The 24,120-nt window shown below is 49.3% G+C and overlaps 9 protein-coding genes across 10 annotated transcripts; 8 read left to right on the forward strand and 1 right to left on the reverse strand.

Annotated features, from left to right (window-relative positions):
* The first annotated feature begins 1,405 nt into the window (after positions 1–1,405).
* Positions 1,406–3,437, forward strand: LOC9662805 (S-type anion channel SLAH2). Its single transcript, XM_024660835.1, has 4 exons — positions 1,406–1,822; positions 1,892–2,671; positions 2,752–2,783; positions 2,834–3,437. Exons 1-4 carry the CDS (start codon positions 1,532–1,534, stop codon positions 3,099–3,101), a joined length of 1,371 nt encoding a protein of 456 aa, XP_024516603.1. The 5' UTR covers positions 1,406–1,531; the 3' UTR covers positions 3,102–3,437.
* A 43-nt stretch (positions 3,438–3,480) lies between these two features.
* Positions 3,481–6,343, forward strand: LOC9643183 (probable leucine-rich repeat receptor-like protein kinase At5g63930). Its single transcript, XM_002986967.2, has 2 exons — positions 3,481–5,926; positions 5,995–6,343. Exons 1-2 carry the CDS (start codon positions 3,481–3,483, stop codon positions 6,330–6,332), a joined length of 2,784 nt encoding a protein of 927 aa, XP_002987013.2. The 3' UTR covers positions 6,333–6,343.
* Positions 6,344–6,414: 71 nt separating this feature from the next.
* LOC112341173 (pentatricopeptide repeat-containing protein At4g02750-like) lies at positions 6,415–7,995 on the forward strand. Its single transcript, XM_024660868.1, has 2 exons — positions 6,415–7,173; positions 7,258–7,995. The coding sequence occupies exons 1-2, from the start codon at positions 6,415–6,417 to the stop codon at positions 7,993–7,995; spliced, it is 1,497 nt and encodes a 498-aa protein (XP_024516636.1).
* A 14-nt stretch (positions 7,996–8,009) lies between these two features.
* On the forward strand, positions 8,010–10,287 carry LOC9643184 (poly(A)-specific ribonuclease PARN). Of its 2 annotated transcripts, XM_002986968.2 has the most exons (6): positions 8,010–8,346; positions 8,400–8,530; positions 8,582–8,859; positions 8,916–9,020; positions 9,088–9,214; positions 9,268–10,287. In XM_002986968.2, exons 1-6 carry the CDS (start codon positions 8,090–8,092, stop codon positions 10,179–10,181), a joined length of 1,812 nt encoding a protein of 603 aa, XP_002987014.1. In that variant the 5' UTR covers positions 8,010–8,089; the 3' UTR covers positions 10,182–10,287. The 2 variants fall into 2 exon arrangements, with proteins under 2 accessions (XP_002987014.1, XP_024516601.1); XM_024660833.1 differs by having other exon boundaries at positions 8,035–8,530.
* On the reverse strand, positions 10,132–10,998 carry LOC112341167. Its single transcript, XM_024660838.1, has 3 exons — positions 10,695–10,998; positions 10,391–10,500; positions 10,132–10,330 (listed from the first exon to the last, which is right to left on the reverse strand). The coding sequence occupies exons 1-3, from the start codon at positions 10,989–10,991 to the stop codon at positions 10,213–10,215; spliced, it is 525 nt and encodes a 174-aa protein (XP_024516606.1). The 5' UTR covers positions 10,992–10,998; the 3' UTR covers positions 10,132–10,212.
* On the forward strand, positions 10,998–13,429 carry LOC9643185 (metal transporter Nramp6). The gene is made up of 13 exons (XM_002986969.2): positions 10,998–11,151; positions 11,204–11,282; positions 11,403–11,443; positions 11,506–11,584; positions 11,660–11,764; positions 11,823–11,932; positions 12,002–12,183; positions 12,237–12,306; positions 12,370–12,543; positions 12,603–12,707; positions 12,760–12,891; positions 12,953–13,048; positions 13,107–13,429. The coding sequence occupies exons 1-13, from the start codon at positions 11,026–11,028 to the stop codon at positions 13,380–13,382; spliced, it is 1,575 nt and encodes a 524-aa protein (XP_002987015.2). The 5' UTR covers positions 10,998–11,025; the 3' UTR covers positions 13,383–13,429.
* On the forward strand, positions 13,428–16,064 carry LOC9643186 (suppressor of mec-8 and unc-52 protein homolog 2). Its single transcript, XM_024660834.1, has 13 exons — positions 13,428–13,621; positions 13,678–13,740; positions 13,803–13,970; positions 14,034–14,086; positions 14,134–14,248; positions 14,305–14,356; positions 14,408–14,497; positions 14,548–14,613; positions 14,666–14,752; positions 14,807–14,846; positions 14,906–15,204; positions 15,276–15,665; positions 15,716–16,064. The coding sequence occupies exons 1-13, from the start codon at positions 13,446–13,448 to the stop codon at positions 15,995–15,997; spliced, it is 1,881 nt and encodes a 626-aa protein (XP_024516602.1). The 5' UTR covers positions 13,428–13,445; the 3' UTR covers positions 15,998–16,064.
* A 583-nt stretch (positions 16,065–16,647) lies between these two features.
* Positions 16,648–21,433, forward strand: LOC9643187 (sister chromatid cohesion 1 protein 4). The gene is made up of 14 exons (XM_002986971.2): positions 16,648–16,730; positions 16,777–17,690; positions 17,755–18,028; positions 18,114–18,208; positions 18,296–18,339; positions 18,403–18,458; positions 18,520–19,391; positions 19,456–19,579; positions 19,641–19,777; positions 19,840–20,675; positions 20,728–20,761; positions 20,834–20,924; positions 20,976–21,123; positions 21,221–21,433. Exons 2-14 carry the CDS (start codon positions 17,567–17,569, stop codon positions 21,317–21,319), a joined length of 2,934 nt encoding a protein of 977 aa, XP_002987017.2. The 5' UTR covers positions 16,648–16,730; positions 16,777–17,566; the 3' UTR covers positions 21,320–21,433.
* Positions 21,434–21,479: 46 nt separating this feature from the next.
* On the forward strand, positions 21,480–24,119 carry LOC112341174 (pentatricopeptide repeat-containing protein At2g35030, mitochondrial-like). The gene has a single exon (XM_024660869.1). It carries the CDS (start codon positions 21,480–21,482, stop codon positions 24,117–24,119), a length of 2,640 nt encoding a protein of 879 aa, XP_024516637.1.
* Position 24,120: the final 1 nt, after the last annotated feature.

Raw genomic sequence — 24,120 nt, forward strand, 5'->3', positions numbered from 1 at the left:
TTCTTTTTTTACTTAGGATGGCAAGAGATTGGCATTGTTAATTCTCTTTATCAGTCTCCACTCAAGCTAATTGAGAAAACCATTTTTATATGTGCACTTTGCCATATGACCAGTTGTGACCATGGTTGAGATGTTATTTAACTCTCTATTAAACATGTCTATCTTTTTCTTACATCTAGCTTGAGTTTAAACCCAAACTCAATATGCTAATTGATGGAGTATTTATATCTTCATATTAAGCCATCAATATATTGAAATAGTGCCAAACTCTATTTGGTTATATATAACATGCTACTCTTGGCATTAGAATGCTAAGTCTTCTAAGACTATTTCAATATTGCTCCATGCTCCTCTTCACTCTTTGGCTATATGTTTGAGAGTTGTTCCTCCTTCACTTTTAATTATATGCTTAAGAGTGTTTTGCATTCTGATTTCCTTATTCATTCTTGGGAGTTCAACTTTGTCTCTTCGTTTAATGGTCCAAAGCTTTAAACTTAGGTTTTACTCTGTTGCACGTGTTTAAAGGTTAAGTTCCACTTTGTGGTTATTTTATAATAATTCCTTATAAAGTAAAGAGTATATTACACAATTGAAATTGCAATGGTGAAACTTTAAAAATTTAGAGAAGAATTAAATGTATGGTGGAAGTGTCTCTATAGTAGAATGTTTACAAGATGGATGGAGCCTATAGCCAATACATACAAAATTGGAAGAGGATGTATAGCAGTAGAGCTCAACAATATACATTAATTTATTCCTATGGAAGCTTGGGAAAATATATTATATATTATATATTTATATTTTCACGAGAAAATATACGTGTAGTTGAAAATAGGAAGTCCAAATTGTGCTTACATATCTTTTATTGGAAATATCACTCGTGCTCAAATCCTACATAAATAAATTACGGCCCAAAGAACGTATCCCATGGGCATCACATCCCTTCCATGCCTGCCTGGGTGTCTCATGGGTGGGACTCCATAGATCCCTGAGCCCTTCACGAGGGGAAGGAGACAAAAGAACTTATTCTAGATTTTGAAGGCCACCTTTTCAGTCTTGCCCATGGAGGAATTGGCACCCAAGGTTGGGGGGAGAGCTGTGGCAAGCTGGTGGCAGTGAATCTGCTGGGGATGATGCAGGTGACGTGGTTGTCGTTGAGATCTAGGTTGGAAGCTGACACTGGCTCAGTCTCTGGATCCAGCCGGTGAACCTATTGGGGGTTCCGTTCTTGATTAGATTCCATGGTAATTTTTAAGGGCCCCTATAAACTGTTTGAGGACTGGATTTTTCTTTCACGATTCCGTAGCCAAGCACGGCGCTCATTGTTGTAGATTTTCTTTGTTGACTCTTGTAGGTTGTCAGCAGCCGTGTTGGAACTAAACCCTTGAAAAAAGTGGCACGGAAAGGCACTGGCAGCACGCACATAATTGCTGCAAGAAAATCGTATTCTTTTTCTGCCCCTGGTCCTCACCTTCTTTTTCCTTTGGTCACGGATTTCTTCTTGCCTTGCTGCTCCGTGCAGAGCTTTTTAATGATGAGCGACGGCATGAAACCTGATACTGGCGCTGAGAGGATCAATGCCAGTGGCGATCGCTTATTGATTCCGATGCAGCAACAGTTGCGCATCACAATCGACGACGGCTACGCTGCGTTTTCCACCTGCGCTCGCAAGCTGACGAGAGACAGCAAAGATCCAAATCTTATGAAGAACAGCAGCAATAGCATGGATGAAGAATCAGCCCTCGGAACCACTTCGAATGCTCCTGTTCCAACTGGACGTTATTTCGATGCTCTCCAGGGACCTGAACTGGAAGTTGTCGAGGTATATCATATAGTCTAAAGTTGTTTGATCACAGTCTTGTTCCTTTTGTGATTTGCAAACCCATGCCAGGAGAGTGAACAAGACCTGCTGCTACTTCCAATGGACAAGGTGTGGCCTTTCTTGCTCAGATTCCCAGTGAACAGCTTTGGCATTGTTTTGGGACTTGGCAGCCAGGGAATCTTGTGGAAGTCCCTCTCGTCCACGCCCGCCATGGAGGAGTTTGTACACATCCCGAAACAGGTCAATCTCGTCCTCTGGTGTGCAACGCTGCTTGCCTTTGTTGCCATATCTTTGACGTACCTCCTGAAATGCTTCCTCTACTTTGAGGCAGTGCGGCGGGAGTTTTTCCACCCCGTGAGGATCAACTACTTCTTCGCGCCGTGCATCGGCGGCATGTTTCTGGCCATCGGCCTCCCCGACGCCGTCGGGCTCTCGCTTCACCCTTCGGTATGGTGTTTGTTGATGGCGCCATTGTTTCTTCTGGAGCTCAAGATCTATGGGCAGTGGCTGTCGGGGGGTGACAGGCGCTTGTCCAAGGTGGCCAACCCGAGCACCCATCTTTCCATCGTTGGGAACTTCGTCGGGGCTGTTCTTGGTGCCAGAGTCGGGTGGAAAGAGCCCGCTATGTTCTTCTGGGCTGTTGGTCTCGCGCACTATATGGTGCTCTTTGTCACTCTCTACCAGAGGCTTCCTACGAACAAGAGGCTCCCGAAAGACCTCCATCCAGTGTTCTTCCTCTTTGTGGCCGCGCCCAGCACCGCCAGCGTCGCGTGGGAGGATATCACCGGCAGCTTTGGCTACGTTTCCAGGATTGTTTACTTCGTCTCGCTCTTCCTTCTCCTGTCCCTGGTAACAGACTGCTTTCTCGATTCTCATGGATGATCTTGCCTCTAAACTGTCGTTTCTTCAATGTGTTCTTCAACCACCAGGTTGTCCGGGTGAATCTTTTTCGTGGTTTCAGGTGAGTCACGTTGTTTGGTTTCGAGCTCTAGCTCATCCGATGTCTGCAAGGTTCTCGATTTCTTGGTGGGCTTATACTTTCCCCCTTGGAGCGGCTGCCATTGCCGCCATCCACTACTATTCAGCGGTGACGTGCACCTTGACTCGCTTCCTGGTTGTTGCTTTGTCGCTGGCTTCTGTGCTCGTTGTCGTGTCCATCTTCGTTACAACCCTTGCGTGCGCTTGTCTGTATGGAACGCTCTTCCCCAACGATCAAGCCATAGCCATCACTAGCGAGCAACACCGCAAGCAGCAACAGCTTTGCAAGCAGCAGGCTTAATCCTCCAGAACAAATGCTCCTATGGGTCGTGAAGATACCTTGATTTTGAGAGCGCCAACGTCACTAGCTACGTGTATGAACGAGATTCCTGGTATGTGCTTCTTTTTCTTTCGGAAAATGTGCGCAGAGTCAAAGGTGTATCACGGAAGATCACTCTTTGAAAGTCAAAAGTCCAACAAAGCTCGTGACAAACAACATTCATGAAACCCAAGATTCTTTTCTAAAATCTCACCACAAGTTCTCCACGATGTATAAAACAAAGCTTTGAAAATGATATCAAAACCACGCTGCCCGTCAGTGTCCATCCATCCAGTGATTGCATGGAGTTCGCAAAGAGATCTCTGCGTTTGAAGTCAACACGCTTGCGTGTGAGTAGACGATGGCTGTCAGGGAATTGATCCATTACTTAAGGGGAGAGGAGTTTAGTTTGGGTGAGACGAATGCGATGAGCGCCACGATCTTTCTTCGGGTGTTTTTGGCTCTCGGATCCATTGCTTCGGTATGTTGCATCCGCTCTAGCGATCTCCAGATCCTGCATAGTTTTAGTCAGCAGCTGGTAGACTCAAATGCGTCGCTTACAAGCTGGAAGTTAGAATCGCCATGCTCGTCCTGGGAAGGCGTGTTGTGTCGCGACGATGGCGTCACAGTGACAGCGGTCTTGCTATACAACAAGTTCTTGACGGGTCAGATATCTCCTTCGCTGGGCCACCTGAAATTCCTGCAACGCTTGGATCTCTCCCAGAATGGCTTGAGTGGAGACATACCTGTGGAGCTCTTGAAACTCACCGAGCTGACGATGCTAAGCCTTTCCAGCAATCAGCTGTCTGGTCAAATTCCCAGGCACATGGAAATGCTCGAGAACCTGGAATATCTATACTTGTCAAGGAACAACTTGAGCGGGAGCATACCTCGTAGCTTGGGAAGCTGTCGAAGGTTGAAAGAGCTGGATGTTTCTGGAAATTACCTCGAAGGAAATGTGCCAGTTGAGCTTGGACAGCTTAGACGACTGGAAAAACTTGGCGTAGCCATGAATAATCTCAGTGGAGGCATCCCGGATTTTACAAACTGCACGAATCTCACGGACCTGGCGCTGTCGTTTAACAACTTAACAGGCAATGTACATCCAAGCGTGGCAACGCTGCCCCGGCTCCAGAACCTATGGTTGAATGACAATCAGCTCAGTGGAGACCTTCCAGTAGAACTTGGAAGACACAGCAACTTACTAATTTTATACCTGTCCAGCAACCGGTTCACAGGCACTATTCCCGAGAATCTGTGCGTCAATGGCTTTCTGGAGAGAGTATACTTGCACGACAATAATCTCCAAGGCGAAATCCCACGAAAGCTGGTCACATGTCCCAGGCTCGAACGGTTGTTGCTGCAAAACAACATGCTCACGGGTCAAATCCCGGAAGAAGTCGGCCAGAATCAAGTGTTGAATTACCTGGATCTCTCCAACAACCGGCTCAATGGTTCTCTTCCAGCTTCGCTGAATGACTGCAAAAATCTGACGACGCTTTTCCTCGCATGCAATCGCATTTCTGGAGACCTTATCAGCGGGTTTGAGCAGCTCCGCCAGCTTAACTTGTCGCACAACAGGCTCACTGGACTCATTCCTCGACACTTTGGTGGATCGGATGTCTTCACGCTGGATCTTAGTCACAACTCCCTTCACGGAGACATTCCTCCAGACATGCAAATACTGCAAAGACTGGAGAAACTCTTCCTCGATGGAAACCAGCTGGAAGGAACCATCCCGCGATTTATAGGAACTTTCAGCAAGCTTCTCGCTCTGGTCCTGAACAACAACAAGTTCACAGGCAGTATTCCCGGTGATCTTGGAGGCTTACATTCACTCAGACGGATCGACCTGAGTAGCAACAGACTGTCGGGTACAATACCGGCTCGGCTCGAGAACTTGAGAATGCTGGAAGACTTGGATCTGTCTGCAAACAATCTGGAAGGCAACATTCCCTCCCAGCTTGAACGGCTAACAAGTTTGGAGCACCTCAACGTGTCATATAATAACCACTTACTAGCACCAATCCCGTCGGCCTCGAGCAAATTCAACAGTTCTTCCTTCCTGGGCCTCATAAATCGTAACACCACCGAGCTCGCCTGCGCAATAAACTGTAAACATAAGAACCAGCTTTCTACAACCGGTAAAACAGCCATAGCATGCGGGGTAGTATTTATATGCGTTGCTCTAGCAAGCATCGTTGCATGCTGGATCTGGAGACGTAGAAAAAAAAGGCGAGGAACCGACGACAGAGGCAGGACTCTCTTGCTGGAAAAGATCATGCAAGTGACAAACGGATTGAATCAAGAGTTCATCATAGGACAGGGTGGCTACGGAACTGTTTACCGAGCAGAAATGGAGTCGGGAAAAGTTCTTGCTATCAAGAAGCTCACTATCGCAGCCGAGGACAGCTTGATGCATGAGTGGGAAACCGCTGGTAAAGTCAGGCACCGAAACATCCTCAAAGTTTTAGGCCACTACAGACACGGAGGATCAGCACTTCTCGTTTCCAACTTCATGACAAACGGAAGCCTGGGGAGCCTGCTACACGGCCGCTGCTCAAACGAGAAGATCCCGTGGCAACTTCGTTACGAGATTGCACTCGGCATTGCTCACGGCCTCTCATACTTGCACCACGACTGCGTGCCAAAGATAATTCACAGGGACATAAAAGCCAACAACATTCTCTTGGACAAAGACATGGTTCCAAAGATTGCGGACTTTGGCTTGGCCAAGCTCATCGAGAAAGAAGCGGAGACAAAGTCCATGTCCTACATCGCAGGCTCGTATGGATACATTGCTCCAGGTAGAAAACAAAGAGAAACGAAGAAAGAAGCTCTCAACTCACATTTCTCTCTCTCTCTCTGTCTGCAGAGTATGCTTTCACGCTCAAAGTGAACGAGAAAAGCGACATATACAGCTTTGGAGTGATACTTCTCGAGCTGCTGCTACGAAAGACACCGCTCGATCCACTCTTCTCAGAGACCGATGGAAACATGACGGTGTGGGTAAGAAACGAGACGAGAGGATCATCCACAGGCTTGGAAAGCGTGGCAGATCCAGAGATGTGGAGGGAAGCCTCCCGGATCGAGAAAAAGGAGATGGAGAGGGTTTTCCGGATTGCGCTGCTGTGCACAGAGGGCAATCCAGCGGACAGACCCACAATGCAGCAAATTGTGGAAATGCTGAGGACGACGCCAATCCATACCTGAGAAGCGCTCCTCCTCCGAGCTTAGAACCCTAACAAAAAGAACCCTATGGAATTGGCGGGAAATTCAAAAACCTTGTAGTTGAATGGAGGACGACTGGGTTACTCTTGTGAGAGCTTGCAAGACTCTCGCTAGGGCGAAAGCTCTCCACGCGAGGATCGCCGGCGCCACGCACTCCCCGCTTGATTCGTCGGTTTTCCTCTCGAATCTCGTCGTCCAGATGTATGGGCGATGCGGGAGCGCGGCAGCTGCCCGCCAGGTTTTCGATCGGATCGCTTCCAAGAACAGCTTCTCGTGGATGCTGCTGCTGTCCGCGTATGCCCAGAATGGGGATGTGGAAGAGGCCAGGCGCGTGTTCGATGCGATGCCGGAGAGAGATCTCGTCTCCTGGACCGCGATGCTGTCGGCCTACACCCACAGCTGGAATCTGGGCGGGGCGATCGACGTCTTCCAGAGAATGCCGCGGTGGGATCTCGTCGCATGGAATGCGATGCTCTCGGCTCTTGCCAGGGGCGGAGATCTTCGCCAGGCGCAGGCGCTGTTCGATCAGATGGCCGAGAAGAACATGGTGTCGTGGAATTCGCTGCTGGATGCCTACACCCAGCACGATCAACTAGAGGAGGCCGAGAGGATCTTCAATTCCATGCCGGAGCTGGATCTCATCTCGCTCACCAGCATGCTCTCGGCATACACGCAAAGAGGGCGAATCGAGGACGCCAAGAACACCTTCGATCGCATGCCGGAGAGAGATCTCGTGTCGTGGACCGCGATGATCAGCGCGTTTTCTCATACCGGATCTCTGCGCGAGGCCAGCGCCACCTTTCAGTCCATGCCCGAGTGGGATGTTGTGTCCTGGAACTCGATGCTCTCGGCATATGCCCAGGCGGGGCATCTGGAGGAATCAAAATCTCTGTTTGATTCCATGAAGGAGCGTAACTCTGTCTCTTGGAACGCAATTCTTTGCGCTTACGCATCCATCTCAGAGAATCCGGTTGATGCCAGAAACACTCTTGAGAATATGCCAGAGCACAATCTCATCTCGTGGCATGCCATGCTTGCTGCATATGCTAGAAACGGGCATTTGGCTGAGGCTCGGGGGATTTTTGATTCGATGAGGGAGAGAAACACCGTCTCTTGGACAAGTATGTTGGCCTTTTACGCTCAAAAGGGGCATCTTACCGATGCCCGAGGAATGTTTTTGTTGATTCCAGAAAGATGGCTTGCTTCCTGGAATGCGATGCTTGCTGGGCATGCCCAAAGCGGGCATTTTGACGTAGCAATGGAGCTTTTCGGGGAGCTCCTCGTCGAGGGCATTGATCCCGACGAGACTTCACTCCTCTGTGTTCTATTGGGTCCAGCGCGAGTGGGCGATCTTCGTGCTGGGTGGAGCTGCTTTGTGTCAATGACGAGAGATTTTGGGCTCTCTCCCTCGAAGCTCCACTACTGCTGCATGGTTGATCTCCTGGGCCGAGCTGGGCATTTGGAAAACGCGAGAGAGCTCATCAAAACAATGCCGTATGAGCCGGATTCTGTCGATTGGAAGTGCTTGCTTGGAAATTCGACAACGAGCGCTCACAAGGATAGCAGCGTTGCAATGGCTGCCTGTGAATCAAACAGGGAACTCTCTGCCCCTTATGTATTGCTCTCCAATTTATACAAATGCTAGGGTCTAGGGTCTAGGGTTTAAAAGGTTTTAAAATTTTAAACCATTAGAATCTTTGGAATGGGATCTATTTCTAGGGCAGCCGTGAGATCCATCCATGGCGTTCGTGACGCGGAGCAATTGGGAGGAGGCGCTGGTCGAGGCGAGGGCTCACATCCGCCAGGCGGCATTTGTGGCTGTGGATCTGGAGCTGAGCGGCGTCCAGACGACGCCATGGCGCGGCGCCACAGAGGTGGACAATCTCCACACTCGCTACCTCAATCTTCGCGACTCGGCCGAGAAGTTTGCGATGATCCAGTTTGGCCTCTGCCCGGTCGTGTGGGATGCTGCCAGTGTGAAATTCATCGCGTATCCGTGAGTTTTAGTGTGATCTTTGAGGTGAATTTCTACTTTTTCTTCCAATGCAGCTATAACTTTTGTTTGTTCCCGCGTCACGAGCTCCAAATCGAGATGCCCGCAAGAGATTTCTTGTGCCAGGCCACTTCACTCGAGTTTCTCGCGAAGCACCAGTTTGATTTCAATGCCTGCATTTACGACGGTGAGCTTTTTCTTTTTCTCTTCTTCCATAGCTGATAACTCTGCGATCCAGGCATTTCTTATCTATCTCACGAGCAGGAGAAACTCGCTAGACATAAACTGAAGTTGACGGATGCGGATGGAGCACCACGCGAGCTTGAGAGCTTCTCGGTACTGGAGATTCCACTCAATAGAACAGCGGACGTTATCTTTAGCGAGAGCGTGCGAGTCCAAGCCGGGGAATGGCGTGACAAAGTGCTGCAAAGAGAAAAGGATGCTCAAGAACCCGAGGAGCGGCTGTGCCTCGTTGTGGAAGTTGCTGGTAACCATGAAGCCAACCTCGTTCACCAGGTAAGTTTCGTGCTTGTTTTCTCGTTTCCTACATTCAGCATCCATTTCTTCGTCAGGTTTTGCGAAAGAGCTTCCAAGATCTCGTTCCTTTTACGGAGGATGGTGCGAAGAAAGTGAAAATTCTGTTTTCCCGATCTGTGAAAGAGAGGGCGCTCTTAGTGGTGAGTGAACTGCAGATTCTTTTTCTTTTTCACTCGGGTCGTGTTTTGAGCGTTCTCTTCCTTGCAGGGTCAATGGGAAAAGGATAGAAGGTCGAGATTGGAAAACCAGATCATGGATGCAGTAGGATTTCGTCAACTTATTGATACTCTAGTGGAGTCGAAGAAGCCAGTGGTCGGACACAATTGCTTTCTTGGTAACCAACCTTTCAATCATTTCTTGGCCAAAACTTACAACACTGTTCTCCAGATATTGCTCATATCTACAGCAAATTCTTCGCAACTCTTCCTTTGAGCTGCTCCGAATTCTGCTCCTCCATCCACCAGCATTTCCCTTGCATCTTCGACACCAAGTACTTGCTGAAAGCGGACTCGGCGGCTCAAGAAATGCTTGGGAAAGGCGGCACAACCTTGGGCCCGGTGTTCTCGAACGTGGGAAAGCTGCCAAACAAAGTCCCGATCGAGTTTGGAAGCTCCAACCTTTGCAGGTACGATGGGACAGAGATGAAGCACGAGGCCGGCTATGATGCTTACATGACGGCGGCAGTCTTTGCCAACATCTGCCAGTTTGTGAAGATGGATCCCGCGAACTTGCCTTCACTCTGCGAGCAAGCAAAAGAAGGCGAGGAAGAAAGATCAGGCCTTGGGAGCCACGCAAATCACTTGTACCTTGGTTGGCGAGGGCACTTTGTCCTCGATCTTTCGACTGGCCAGGAAGCAACTGGTCCCAGGTCACTCAAGTCTTCTCGATCCATCGAGCGTGAGAAGGCCAAGAGCGTGGCACTGATGTGGGGCTCCGGTTCCACTCGAAGCTCGGAAGTTGACAGTCGAAGCTTGGAAGCTGACGTGAAAGCCTGCTTTACCGCTAAATCACCACCGCATGTAGAAGTCGTGCGCATCGATGAGAGCTCCGCGTTTGTGGTTTTCCGGAGGAAGGAGTCCCTGGAATCCCTGGTGCAAGCCTTCGAATGCTCCGGTCACCACGACAAGGTTGGCGTGTGCGATGTTAGCGGCCTGGTTGCACGCGGCTGGAAGATTGCCCGATATGAGTTCTTTGAGAAGCTTTGCGAGTCGCCACTGTCAACGGCAAAGCTCACGGACGCAGTCACTTTGATGCATCTTCAAGCTGAAAGTAGTAGCTCGAGGAAGAGACCGCGATTATGAAAGCCAGGATCGTTTTTTTTTTCCTCTCTTGCTACGCTCCGCTACCTCCAACCGGAACTACGAGACGATCGGCTAGCATGAATGACAAATCGCCCATTTGTGACAAGAGATCGTTCACTGGATCCTCGGCTGCTGGCCCATTGCTAGCACTGGTTCCAGAAAGTTTTGCTTATCAGTAAGAGCACTAGAACAAAACACGATATCGATACCTTTTGGAGCTTGCAAACGAGCCCAAAGATTCGTGTTCTCCATCCAAAACTGGCTCGCGGAGAATCTCAGCACTTTGTCCAGGCGTAGAAAAAGAGGAAGGGTGTTCGACCTGTCGCCAAAAGCCACGACCACCTCAGTTCGATCTTAGAAAGGATTCCAAATGCTCACACACGACGATTGAAAGATCTCTCGTTGTCGACGCGAGCAAAAAAAAGTGATCTCACACGAGCTACGTACGTGTAGCTTCTTCTCTTTTCCTTCCAACTAGTAGATGCAAGAATGCTGGCACTGGAATTAACATACCGAGGGATCCGAGCTCAAAGATTGCAAGAATCGCGCGAAAGCAACCGATTTCTCGAATTCGAATGGCTGCCGCTTGTGCTCCTGCTGCTGGCGGCCCGGGATCTGAGATCCACACACGAAGCAGATGCGCGCACGAGGAAAGATTCGCGCGGAGCACTTGGAGCAGCCGGCGCTCGATCCAGATCCCTGCGACACCAGATCCTGGAGCGTCTGGAGGCGATCTGGCGATGAATCTTGCCCCACTGCCACGCCCTGGATTGCCTGCTCGAGGCGCTGCTTGAGAGCCTCCTTGTCCATTCCCTCTCCCCTGTGCCCTAAAGTCATAGCCTAGATGAATAGCTTAGAGACGGAGAAGAGCGATGGCGCCGCGCGAGGAATCGGCAAATACCAGAAGATTTCGCCGCTGAGCGACGGCAGCAAGGACGATTTGGCTGTGAATCAGGTGTCCGTGCCACAGGTGAGCGACCTCTCTCGATGCTTCTCTTCTAGCTGCTGATTCGTGTCCAAAGGCGCGAGGATGGAAGAAGCTCATGGCTTATGTCGGCCCTGGCTTCCTCGTCGCGATTGCATACATGGATCCCGGGAATTGTAAGTCTTATCGAGAGTTCTTTGAATCGAGAGCGTGAGCTACAGGCTCTTTGATTGATCTTTCTTTGTGATAAGAATTTCATTTCTAAAGTTCTCTTTGTTTGTCTTTGTTTGTTCTAGTCGAGAGCGATCTCCAAGCTGGAGCACAGTTCAAGTATGAGGTGAGATTCAGAAACTTCTCCTGCTCTTCCAGTAAAAATTCTCACAATGTTTGTTCTCGCAGCTGCTGTGGGTTCTTCTTCTTGCGACCGTCTCCGGTGCATTGATACAGTCTCTTGCTGCCAATCTGGGAGTTGTAACTGGTTAGCTTGGTATTTAATTTTCTCTTGAGGCGAGGAGTCCTTGCAAGGACTAACACACAGTTTTTGGATGTGCAGAGAAGCATCTGGCACAGCATTGTCGCTTGGAGTATCCACCCAAGGTGAATCTAGTGCTGTGGTTTTTAGCTGAGATTGCTATTGTCGCCAGTGATATTCCCGAAGGTGTTAAAACTTTTATCTTGTAGCTGCTTGATCTTAACTTTTTTCTCTTTGATGCTAGTGATTGGGACGGCGTATGCTCTCAACATGCTCTTTGGCCTTCAATTATGGATTGGAGTCGTACTTACCGGATTGAGCACGCTTCTTTTTCTCGCTTTGCAGCAATACGGGGTACGCTTCTCGTTTTTTCTTCAGGCTATTGTACTTGGATAAAACTCAGCTCTGCTGTTCTCTCCGCAGATTCGCAAGCTCGAGATCTTCATATCGATTTTGGTGTTTACGATAGCTAGCTGTTTCTTCGTGGAGATGTTCAATGCGCGTCCCTCTCCTGTGGAGTTGATGAAGGGACTGTTTATTCCTAGATTAAGTGGAAATGGAGCAGCAGGGATAGCCATCTCTCTCTTTGGTGCCATGGTTATGCCGTAAGTGCTGCTTTGTTTAAGTTGTGGATAGTTCTGACTCTTTCTGTCGGCAGGCATAACTTGTTTTTGCATTCAGCTCTCGTGCTCACAAGATCGACTCCTCCGACAATGGAAGGAATCCGGGTAAAGTTCTATATGTCTTTATATTCAGTGTGAATTCATGTGGTGTCTCGGTGGTGGTATCAGGATGGGTGCAGGTACAATTTAATCGAATGCTGTTTCGCATTGCTCGTGTCTTTTGCCATCAATCTGGCAGTTGTAGCTGTCAGTGGAGCGGTTTGTAGCGACTCTCAACTCTCGGTAGCTGATGCGGATCGATGCAGTAACTTAGACTTGAATCGTGCTTCTTTCCTTTTAAAGGTGAGACAACCATACGTATACACTTGCTGTGTTCTTACAAACTTTTTGCCTGATCTTAGCATGTCCTTGGGAGCTGGAGCGGGGTTTTGTTCGGAATCGCTTTGCTTGCGTCAGGCCAAAGCTCGACAATTACCGGGACATTTGCCGGGCAATATGTCATGCAGGTTGGTTTCTTGCTGCCTAGTGTGATTCCCTCGAACAATTCTGCTCTTTCAGGGATTTCTGGAGCTCCGGTTTGAGCAGTGGATAAGGAACTTGTTGACGAGATGCGTTGCAATTGTTCCAAGTCTAGTTGTGGCTCTACTCGGCGGATCATCTGGTGCCGGACAGCTTATCATAATATCCTCGGTAACCATCATCGAAAGTTTGCATAACTTTTCGTGGCTTGACAAAGCTTTGGTTGCTGCAGATGATTCTTTCTTTCGAGCTACCGTTTGCACTCATACCACTGCTCAAGTTCACGAGCAATCCGGGAAAGATGGGTCCGCATGTCAACCACAGAAAGGTACTTGTATGATTTTCTAGTCTCGAGTTTGTGTGGAAGCTTGACAATGCCGCTACAGGTGACAATATTGACTTGGGTGATCGGATCGAGCATCATTCTGGTGAATTTGTTCTACCTGGCCAGCAATTTTATCAAGTGGCTGCAAAGATCTAGACTGCGGAGACTACACATTGCTCTTCTGGGGATTGCTGGTTTCCTGGCATTGCTCGCCTATGCGCTGCTAGCCGCGTATCTGGCCTTACGCAAGGATAACGAAGGAACTTACAGGCTCTCGAGCAGCGTGGAGGAGGAACAAGATGGTTTTGTCGACAAAGAGAGCGTCGTTGCTAATTAACCCTCTTTAGTATTAATCAATCCAACATGGTAGACGGAGAACCCTAATTCTTTTGTTTTCGCCATGGTTGTGGAGACGCCCACTTCCAATCCGCTGCCTCCTCCTCCGCGGCGCCGGAACGATGGCGGATTATCGTCGCGCCAAGAGAATCTCTCCAATGCGGATTTCCGGCGGATGGTCATGGAGACGCCGCGGCGAGCTCCACCGGATGAGAGCTCCAAGGATCAACGCCCTAAGAAGTAAGTGTATAGGCTACATTACACTGGTGAATAGTCTCAAGTGAAATTTCGTCCAGGAAGAATGCCGATGAGAGCGCAAAGCGTCCTGCCCGAAAGTTTCGACCGCCCAAGCCCAAAGAGTGAGCGTTTCTTTTGTTCTTTTTCTTTTGTTCTCTTTACTTATGCGAGTTCATTGTCTTAGAGAGGAGAAGAAACCGACCAAAGTCGACGAAGAGGATGATTTGCCAAAATACCGCGACCGTGCTAAAGAGCGGCGCGAGGATCAAAATCCTGACTACGAACTTATGGCTGCAGCATCTGGAATCAGCACCTTACACGCTGTAGCTCCTCCGGGAGCTGTCGACTTACAGTGAAGTAATTCTTTCTCACGTGGAAAATCGTTTATGGTGGTGTTTTTCTATTCTCCCTGCAGGGCAGCTGAAATACAAAAGAAGATATCCATAGCCAACAGCAAGTACCTTGGAGGTAAGGTTACCATTTCATAGATTTATGAATTGGCTCTAGTAACACAGGTGATGTCGAGCACACGCACCTGGTAAAGGGGCTAGACTACGCCCTCCTAAACAAAGTCCGGAGTGAGATTGATAAGAAACCCGAAGAGTTGGAGGAGCCTGAGGAAGAAATAAGGTGCAAAACGGACTCTTTTCTTGTGTTTTCTGAGAGCGCATGTCTTTTATTTTCAGGGTCAGCAAGACCGAGGACGAACCAATCAAGTTCAATACTCCAGTTGCCAGGGTGAGACGTTTGTGCGTTGTGTTTAGTTTTGAAGCTAAAGTGTTCTCGCAGGTGATATACAAATGGTTGGTCAAGCCTCCAACGTTGAGCAAAACAAGCGACATGTTTCTTCCGGGTCGGATGGCCTATGCGTTCGACATGGTAGGCTTTTAAGTTTGTCTGGTAATTTCTAAAAGTTTTTGAGACTACAGGAAGAAATGTCACACCATATTCCTACCACCGTGTACCGAAGCAAAGATGACTGTCCTACACCCGAGGTAAGGAAAAAAATAAGCCGCAGTTGTATTTACAGTGCTGGTTTTCATGCAGGAGTTTGTGACTGTGGGAGTTGATGTGGCTGTTTTAGACAGGATAGCCAAAATCATGGCTTATTTGAAGCTGGGAGCTTCCGGTAAGGTGAGAGAGTTTGTGCTTGATTTTCTTAGACAATCTCTAACACGTGTGCTCCAGGCCTCTAAGAAAAAGAGGAGAGATAAGTCCGACACAAAAGGTACGTTGTATGATTCGCTTTTTTAATGAGTTTCGACCGACTTGTTTGACATTCACCAGGCACTGCAAAAGAAGCCGCGGCACTGGTAGCACCGATTGACGTCAAACAACCAGAGACGCATGATGATGAAGTAGTAAAGAACAGGCCTTCAGACACAGACGATGCCGCCGTCGAAGAGGAAGCACCAAAGCCTCGAGTGGCTGAAGACGACATATTTGCAGACGCTGGCACAGACTACGTAGTAACTATGGACGGCAGCCCTCGATCCGAGGACATGGAGGAGTCTCCACGACGGGATGGAAATGGTGGCGATTCATACTTTCATGAGGAGCAAAGATCACATGAAGACTTGGAACAGGCAAGCCTTCTAGCTATAAGTCTTGGAAGACAACTGACTGTTTTTTGTTTACCTTCCAATTTTTGAATCAGGCTCCAATGCAAGGTCCTGCGATGCCTCAGTTCGGTAGTGAGTGGCAAGATTACCTTCCTCCTCCTCCAGACGATCCTTCTTATGAATACTACGCCAATCAGCTTAGCGTGGAGGGAAATGCAAGCGTTCCAGCAGCAGCCGTTGCTCCTGTTGCACCAAAGGATCCTCTGTGCATGACGCAGGAAGAGAAGGACAGAGGCATGAGTTCGGTGTTCAAGCGCGACGATCAAAGGCTCCGTCAGCGAAGGGAGCTTGATTCTCGCGAGAAAGATCCAAACTTTGTGTCAGAGAGCTACTCGGAGTGTTACCCAGGCTACCAGGAATACAACAGAGAGATAGTTGACAGCGATGAAGACGCGGACCTCACGAAAATGGACGTCGGTGGCAGGGTACGCAGATTTTCTTCGTCTTGTTTACTTTTAACTGTGTTCTTCGCCAGGCTAAAGGGCGATTGCATCGCTGGGACTTTGAGACAGAGGAAGAGTGGGGAAAATACAACGACCAGAAAGAAGCCACTCCAAAAGCCGCTTATCAGTTTGGTGTCAAGATGCAAGATGGGAGGAAGACGCGGAAGCAAAACAAGGATCAGAAGCTCAACAACGAGCTACACAAGATAACTCAGATAATGGAGAAGAAGAAGAGAGAAAAAGGGGGGTTGCATGAAGACGGTGACATTGTTGCCGAAGAAAGCAGCCATCCTGGGAAGAGAATAAGAACATGAATATAATGTAGAAACGGGGGAAATATCTCTTCGACATATAGATTCGACATGAATTTTTCATAAGTAACAACATTGGAACTCTCAGCAAAAGAAAAGGACAGCGTACAAAAAGATCATTAGAAGGATCCCTTGAACGATCCTTCCCCAATGTATGGTCTTGACTGGCTCATGGATGATTGATTGATTGACTGGTGGAATTGGTTGACCTTTATTCCTCTTTCTTGGGTGCCTTTTCTTCCTCTTTTTTTCCTTTGGATCTTTGTCACCAACATCATCGATATCTTCTTCAAGACCATCCAAAGTCTCAAATGGATTTGCATCTTTGTGCGATTTTACCTGGCAAGCGTTGGATTTGGGAGGCTCCATGAAATTTATTAGAGGAAGGTATGGAATCCGGACCCTTTCAGGCTCTGGGATCTCCCCCCAGCAGTAGTCGTGATCCTCAGATACCTCCTCCATGTACCTGTCATGCTTAGCCCTCCTCTGCTGCTCCAAATGAATTGTCCGTAGCTTCTCCTTAATCGGATCAATAATCCTTAAAACCTCCATGCTGGTGATTTAGGTGTGAACGATCTGTATATATATAGTAGTGCTGAAAAGGAGAGTTTGTGACCCTTTAAAGGGGAATTTATAGATTTAGTTTTTGCTGGAAAACTTTGGGTTTCTCAAAAAGAAGGGTTTAGGGCTAGTTTATAAAATGGATTCTCTAGTGGACTTCGATTGGAAGCTCAAGGTGAGAGAGAGCTTGCTTCTAGTTGTTCTCATCATTTGCAATGCAGTGGATGGTGAGCAGCAGCGCCTTGGGCAGCATCAAACAGGGCATCTTGCGCCTCGAGATGGCCTTGGCAGACAAATCCCCGCTTGTGGCAGAGCTGGACAAGCAAGAACTGGAGTCACTGATCGAGAGCATGGAAGCCATTTGTGCTAGCGTCGCTAGAAAAGAAGAAGAAGAAGAAGAAGAAAAAGGAGGAGGAGATTCACCCGATTCACCCGATTCACCCAATTCACCCAAGATCCAAGGGAAATGATCAAAACACAAGTTTATTACCCCTGGAAATTCTTCCTCGTCACTGGGAGATTCCAACCACGACCAGACAGACGTTGAAGGCAAGGCAGGCCCCCTTTACCCGGTGACGTGGCGCGCACGTGGCAGTCCCGGGTTGGATGAGCGTTGGGGACAGTAGTGGACTGGTGCTATAGGTACTCTCTACCATCACACTTTGGTTTTTTAGAAGAGTGCGCTGGAGAGAGAGAGAGAGAGAGAAGCGAGGGAGAGAGAGAGAGTGACAGGGCACAACGAGGAGGGAGTTTATTTGTTTTTGGGCGGCCAAAATTCGAACTCGCAGGGGCCGCATTCCCATGAGCGAGAGAGAAAGAGAGAGTTTTGGCTCCTCTTTTTCCTCTCGAGTCTCGAGAGGGTTTCTTCCATCCGGCCAAAGAGGTGAGAACTCCTTGAGAACTTGGGTAGAACCAGCTTGGAGGCTGTGAGCTAGATGAGCTAGATGAGCGAGATGGAGCTTGGAGCGGAGGAATTCGCGCTGGACTAGGCCAAATTCCACGACCCACAAGATGTTCTACTCCCAGTTCATCCTAGCCAAGAAGGGACCGCTGGGTACCATATGGATTGCTGCTCATCTGGAGCGGAAGCTCCGGAAGAACCAAGTTACCGAGACCAACATCGGTGTGTCTGTGGGTAAGTCACGATCTAGGATGTTGTTTCGTTGCTGAAAAGAGAGTTTTTTCTTTTCTTTTTCTAGATTCCATTCTTTGTCCCGAGGTTCCAATCGCGCTGCGCTTGTCCGGGCACCTGCTGCTGGGTGTTGTGAGAATCTACTCGCGCAAGGTCAACTACTTGTTCCACGACTGTAGCGAGGCTTTGGTGAAGATCAAGCAGGCCTTTCACTCTGGAGCTGTTGATCTTCCACCCGAGGCGGCCACTGCTCCTTTCCATTCCATCACGCTGCCGGAAACTTTCGATCTCGACGATTTGGAGCTCCTCCCGGATCGAGAAGCGTTATTCCTTGCAAATAGGTGGTTATATGTTTTTTTTTCTTTGCTTGTCTGAATGAACGTACAAAACTCTTGTTTTCTTATCCTTTTTTTTTTTTTTTTGCAGTTCCATCGATCACCATGTTACATCGCGTGAGCAGATTACTTTGCAAGACACCATCGAGGACACTACGTATCTTAGCTCGCAATTTGGACTCGATGGTAATTTGTTTTTCTCTCTCTCTTGAGCTTTTGAAAAACTCTAGCTTTCGAGAAATTCTGAGCTTGTAATTGTTTGTGTCTACGCAGAAAGATTTACAGATGGGGATGCTCCTCGTTTGGATTTTGGCGAGGTTTGTGTCGTGCTCTTTTATTTCTTGGCTCTCAAAGACTTTAACTTTGTATTTTGTTTCCAGGATGTTTTCACCGTTAAAGAAAAAGATCAGGAGAAAGGCGTGAGCGTCGAAGAAGAGTACGTAGCCAGTGACTGGAATGCGTAATAATACTTACTTGAGAACTATTGCTTTTTGCAGCCCCGTCTCGGTGGAACCGATGGATGAAGATGACAAAGCCGAAGAGAACATCGAGACCGCCAACGAGGTCCCTGAGCTCCCAAACGATGATGCCATGGACCTGGATGATCAGCTCAAGCCCTCGGTGGACGCAAACACTTTCGATATCAACGTAGTGCCCGTCGAAGAGGTACCACCGCCGCCACCATTAGCAGCAGAAACGAATGAGTTTGCAGCTACCACTGAAAGCGAAGTTACAACAAAAGCTGATGGTGGCGACGAAGAGATTGTCCCCGAGCTGGTGGCTAGTGATTCGCTGGTTGAAACTACAGAAACTCCGGCGGACGCTCGTGAGAATGAAGACGCTGCTCCTGCGGCTACTGCTGCTGCTGCTGCTGAAGAAGTAAAAGAAGGAGAAGAAGAAGTTTCACCGTCTTCGCTTGAGAAGAAGAACGAAGGAATCGTCCTGCAAGAGAACGAGCAAGAGGAGAGTCGCGGTGACAAAGATATTACTCAAGAGCAAGACGCAGACAAAGAACAAGACAAAGAAGAGACTTTGGAAACTGAGAAGGCTGTGGACGAGGACAACGCGCAGGGCCGAGAGATTGCCGTGGAGAAGCAGCTTGAGGATGTGCCTGATATTGAGAAAGTCCGATCGGCTCCCGAAGTTCCGTTGCTGGAGCCAAATGTTTTGGAACTTCCAGAGCCGGATTCTACTCCAGCAGCACCAGCACAGAAGAAAGAGGACGTGATTGATGATCCTGTTCCTCTCGTCGAAGATACTCTCAAACTTCAGGAAGTCGAAGAAACCCCGAGGCTTTCTCCTCCATCAATGACGAGAATGCCGGAGTTTCCTTCTCACGGGGATGATGATTTACTGGCGTCGATTCTAGGTGCGTACTCATACACTCAATCTTTTCGTTTTTCCTCATGAATCTAAGCTTGGAAAAAACACAGGTAGAAGAACACCTTCTCTAGTGGTGGCACCGACACCACCTGCGAAGCGCCACAAGCCCGGTCCAAAGCCCGGCTCGAGAAAGAGAAAAGTTCACTTCGACGAATCCATGGTTTTGGATGGCGAGTAAGTTTTGTTTTCTCTTGGTTGTTTGTAAACCACGTCCCTTACGACGTTTTCTCCATAGTCACATGCGACAGCAGCTTGCGGACACGAGCAGCATTCGCCGGGTTCGAAAAAGAGCTCCTTGCACCGATTATGAAGTCTGGGGATCGGAGAAAGATGGACTAGGCCAGCAAATGTTCGACGAACCTCTCATTCCAGGTACAACTCTTTTTCTTAAGTTGGAGGAGTGCTTCCTTTTATTTTTCTTTTCTTTTTGCCAGGATCTTGCGATATCATTCGCGAGGTTTATCGTTCTGTGTACAGTGCCGGTGATGCAAGACACAGTGTGGAGTCCGACACCACCGAAGTGTCCGCCAGGCATGACAAGTATCAGCTGGAGGAAGAGGAAAGTCGCGAACCGATCACTCTCGAGGAGGAGCCACTCGAGGACGATCTATTCTATGACCTGGAAGCTAGCTATCGCTTTGAAGAAGGTCTAGAGCAACCCGACCCTTTTCCTCGGACCGAAACAGTTGCCAGTGCAGAGAAAGCCGACGAGACGACGATCAAAGAGAACTTGGACTCGGAAAGGCGGGACGCTTGTGACAAAGAGGAGGCCCAGCCATCTGATAAGCCTGATGTTGTTCTTCCCGAGGAGCGGCCGTGTCCTGCTCTCGCCGACGAACACACTCTGGAAACTCCCGCTGGAGCTGATGTTCCAGAGCAAAGTGAGGGAGTTGTGGTGCCTGCAGTCGTCAACGATGCCAAGGATTTGAACGCGCTTGGTGATAGAAACGAGCTCGTAAATGGTGATGAGAAGCCGGAGGAGGCGGATCAAACACCAAAACTTGCTGAGGCTCGTGAGTCCGAAGCAACCGAAGAAGAAAAGGAAGAAGCTGGGCTTGACGCTGTCAACCTCGAGGATGGACAAGAAATTCAAGCTGATGAATCCGTGGGTGACAAAGCTGGCTCAGAACCAAAGCAAATGGAAGACGAGGAGGCTCCGAATGACAACAAAATGGAGGAAGAAATGGTTGTAGCGGACAACACCACCCCAACACAAAGAACTGATGCCATCGATAGTGATCAACAAGTAGCTGCCAATAACACTGTAGAGGTATGGTCTGTCATCCTCTTGTAAGTTCATTCTAATCATCTTTCTTTCTTAGGATCTGGACTTTCTCGTAGACTCCAAGGACGAAGGTAATCAAGATGAAAGATTCACAAAAGCACTTGACTTTGTTTCGACGCTCTGTTCTTTTGATGTGCTCTTAGACGCTGCTGCTGGCGACGATGCTGACAATTACGATCCGGATTATCTGCAAGATCAAGCTCAAGATAACAGTGGATGGTCCGTGAGAACAAGGTACGGTATGATCTCTGTGAGCGTGATTTTAACTTGGCGATTTGTGTCCAGGGCTGTTTGCCAGTATTTGCGAGTCACTTTTGAAACCATGGAGAGTGCCAGGAAAGAAAGGCACGTAGTGGCTCCAAAGCTCGGCTTGGAAAGACTTCTCCAAGGAAAAACCAGGCGAGAATCCGCTCGCATGTTCTTTGAGAGCCTGGTAAGCTTTTCTTTCTTACTTTGATGGTTTGATCCTCAAATCGTCAAAGCTTCGGTGATTTCATCCTCAAGCTAAAAATTGGTGTTGTTTCCACCAGGTGCTCAAGACTAAAGATTACATTAACGTGGAACAAATGGCTCCCTTTGACAACATTTACATCTCGGCTCGTCCAAAGCTCATGAAAGCCGAGATGTGATGTGAAGTGGAGATATATTTACTTGACTAGGTACTTACTCTTTCATCTTTTTTATTTATATTTTTTTGGTTGTATCATACTGCAATGCTGCTTGTGCCGATTATTTTTTCTTTCTATCAATCCAAGAATGACCACCTGAAGAATAAAATGTGGTCGCTATATGCAAGCTTGGAGAAGAGGGAAGGGGGATGCTATAAGATGGATGAGGCAAAAGCTCCGGGATGGAGAATGGGCAATCTGGGGAGCACTGGCAAGCGAGCGTCTGGTCGACAAAGGAAAGGTGGAAGTGGAGATTGCGATCGAGGGCGGGCTCGCGGACGCTGTGGATCGGTTGGAAGAGACCGAAAATGCGCGAGTCTCCAGCAGCAGCTACGCGCTCTTGATCCGCCAGTGTGGAGACTCTGGAGATTTGGGCCGAGGCAAGCGCGTCCACGATCACATCTCTCGCAGCGGCCGCGACGGTGAGACGTTCCTGGGCAATCTCGTGGTGGAGATGTATGGAAAGCTGGGATGCGTGAGCGACGCCCGCGCGGCATTCGATCGAATCGCGCAGCCCAATGCATTTTCGGTGAATCTGGTGCTTGCGGCATGCGCGAAGAGGCAGCGGATCGACGAGGCGCAGGGGATCTTTGAGCGTTTCTCGAGCGTGGCCGATGCCGTGGCATGGAATACGATGATTGTAGCATATGCCCATCCTGGGCATCTGTTGAAGGCAATGAGTTTGTTTGATTCTATGCCGGGAAGGAATGTTGTTTCGTGGAATTCTATTGTAAATGGTGTGCTTCAGCATGGATGCGCGGAAGATGCTGTCACGATGATGAACAAGATGCCACAACATAGCTTGGCGTCGTGGAACGCTGCAATAATTGCTTATGCCGAAGCCGGGCACCTGTGTAAAGTTCTTGAGTTCTTTCTTTCACGTCCAGAGCGCGACTTGATTTCGTGGATTGAAACCATCAGGTGTCTCTCAAAGAACGGAAGCGTCGACGATTCGAAGAGGCTGTATGATGCGATGCCGCAATGGAGCGTAGCTGTTTGGATCGCATTGCTGCAAGCATATGCCCAAGGGGGGCATATTGACATCGCCGGGGCTTTGTTCGATGAGATCCCCGAAAAGAGTCTTGTGTCGTGGAACGCGATGATCTGGGCGTATGCAATCAACCAGCTAGCCGCCGACGCCAAGAAACTCTTCGATGCTTTGCCGGAGATGGACGTGATCTCGTGCAACACCATGATTAGCGCCTTTGCGAGCAGCCACTCGGTGCGAGAGGCCAGCCAAGTTTTCGAGAGCATGCCCGCGCGAGACACCGTCTCCTGGAACGCGCTCCTGCAAGGATACGCCGACGAGGAGTCCGCGAGCTTTGAATCGGCGAGAGCTTTGTTCGAGAGAATGTCGCACAGGAGCTTGTTGGGATGGAATCTGATGCTCAAGGCTTCCATGCAGCAGGGAGAGATTTATCACGCCGAAGAGATCTTTCACGAGATGCCTGGACGGAACTTCTCGTCGTGGAACGCGCTGCATGGAGGATACGTCGAGAATGGTGTTCTAAGCCTTGCGGTGGCGGCGATGGATCGAATGCCCGCCATGGATCGAGTGGTGTGGACTGTGATGATCGGTGGCTATGCCCGCGCTGGATTCTTGGCCGAGGGCGAAGAGATGGTGGAAAGGATGCCCGACCGGGATGTTGTGGCTTGGAACTCGCTCTTGCAAGCTCACGTCGAGCATGGAGCACAGATAGAAGACGCAAAGAGGATCTTTGATGGCATGGCCGAGAGAAACATCGTGTCGTGGTCGGCGATGATCGGCGCTTTCGTGCGGCCGATGAAGCAGCAGAAGCTCACAATCAAAACGCGGGTTGAGATGGCCAAGTCCGTTTTTGAGCGAATGCCAAGCCGGGATATGGTGTCGTCCAACGCAATGGTGGTGTTCTTGGCGGACAATGGCTTGATCGAGGAAGCAAGAACAGTGGTGGAATCCATGGACCGAAAAAACTCCACCTCTTGGAGTGCTCTTCTGGAAGGCTACGTGAAGAAGGGCTGTAATCGGGAAGCTCTCGAGCTCTACCGGTCCATGGACTTGGAAGCACAGAGCAATCCACAGTCGACTAACAGCAGGACTTTCGTGTGGATTCTGGAGGCCTGCGCCAGGAGCGTCGCATTGAACGCTGGCCGATCGATCCACTCCGACTTGGATGATCTCCTCGCGAGGAATCATGGCAGCAGTAGTGTTTTGCTAGCTCCTTCTCTGGCCACGGCCCTGATCGACATGTATGGAAAGTGTGGAGAGCTCGACGAGGCCAGGAAGATCTTTGACGCTCTCTCCTGCAAGAGCATCTCGTGCTGGAACTCGATGATCGCGGCTTACACACAGAGTGGTCATGGAAAGCAAGCGCTGGAGCTCTTCCTCTTGATGGGACTCGATGGCTTGAATCCCAATCACATCACTCTGATGATCGTCCTCTCGGCTTGCAGCCACTCGGGGCTCGTCTCCACCGCCCTGGATTTCTTCCTCGCTTCCATCCTCGGCCGCGACTTTGGCAGCGGTCTCATCCGCAAGGAGCACTTCGCGTGCCTGATCGATCTCCTTGGCCGCGCCGGGCAACTCCAGGAAGCGCAGGAACTGATGGCAGCAATGCCGGTGGAGCCGGATCGAGTGGCGTGGAGCGCCATGCTTGGAGCTTGCAAAGCTCACGGCGATGGCGATCGAGGCGCCGCCGCGGCGGAGAGAGTGATCCAGCTCGATCCAAGCTCCTCGTCACCCTACGTTGCCGTGTCGAGCATGCACAAGCAAAGAGTTTGAA

The sequence above is a fragment of the Selaginella moellendorffii genome, unplaced genomic scaffold, assembly GCF_000143415.4.
Source record: "Selaginella moellendorffii unplaced genomic scaffold, v1.0 SELMOscaffold_78, whole genome shotgun sequence".
Taxonomy (NCBI): domain Eukaryota; kingdom Viridiplantae; phylum Streptophyta; class Lycopodiopsida; order Selaginellales; family Selaginellaceae; genus Selaginella; species Selaginella moellendorffii.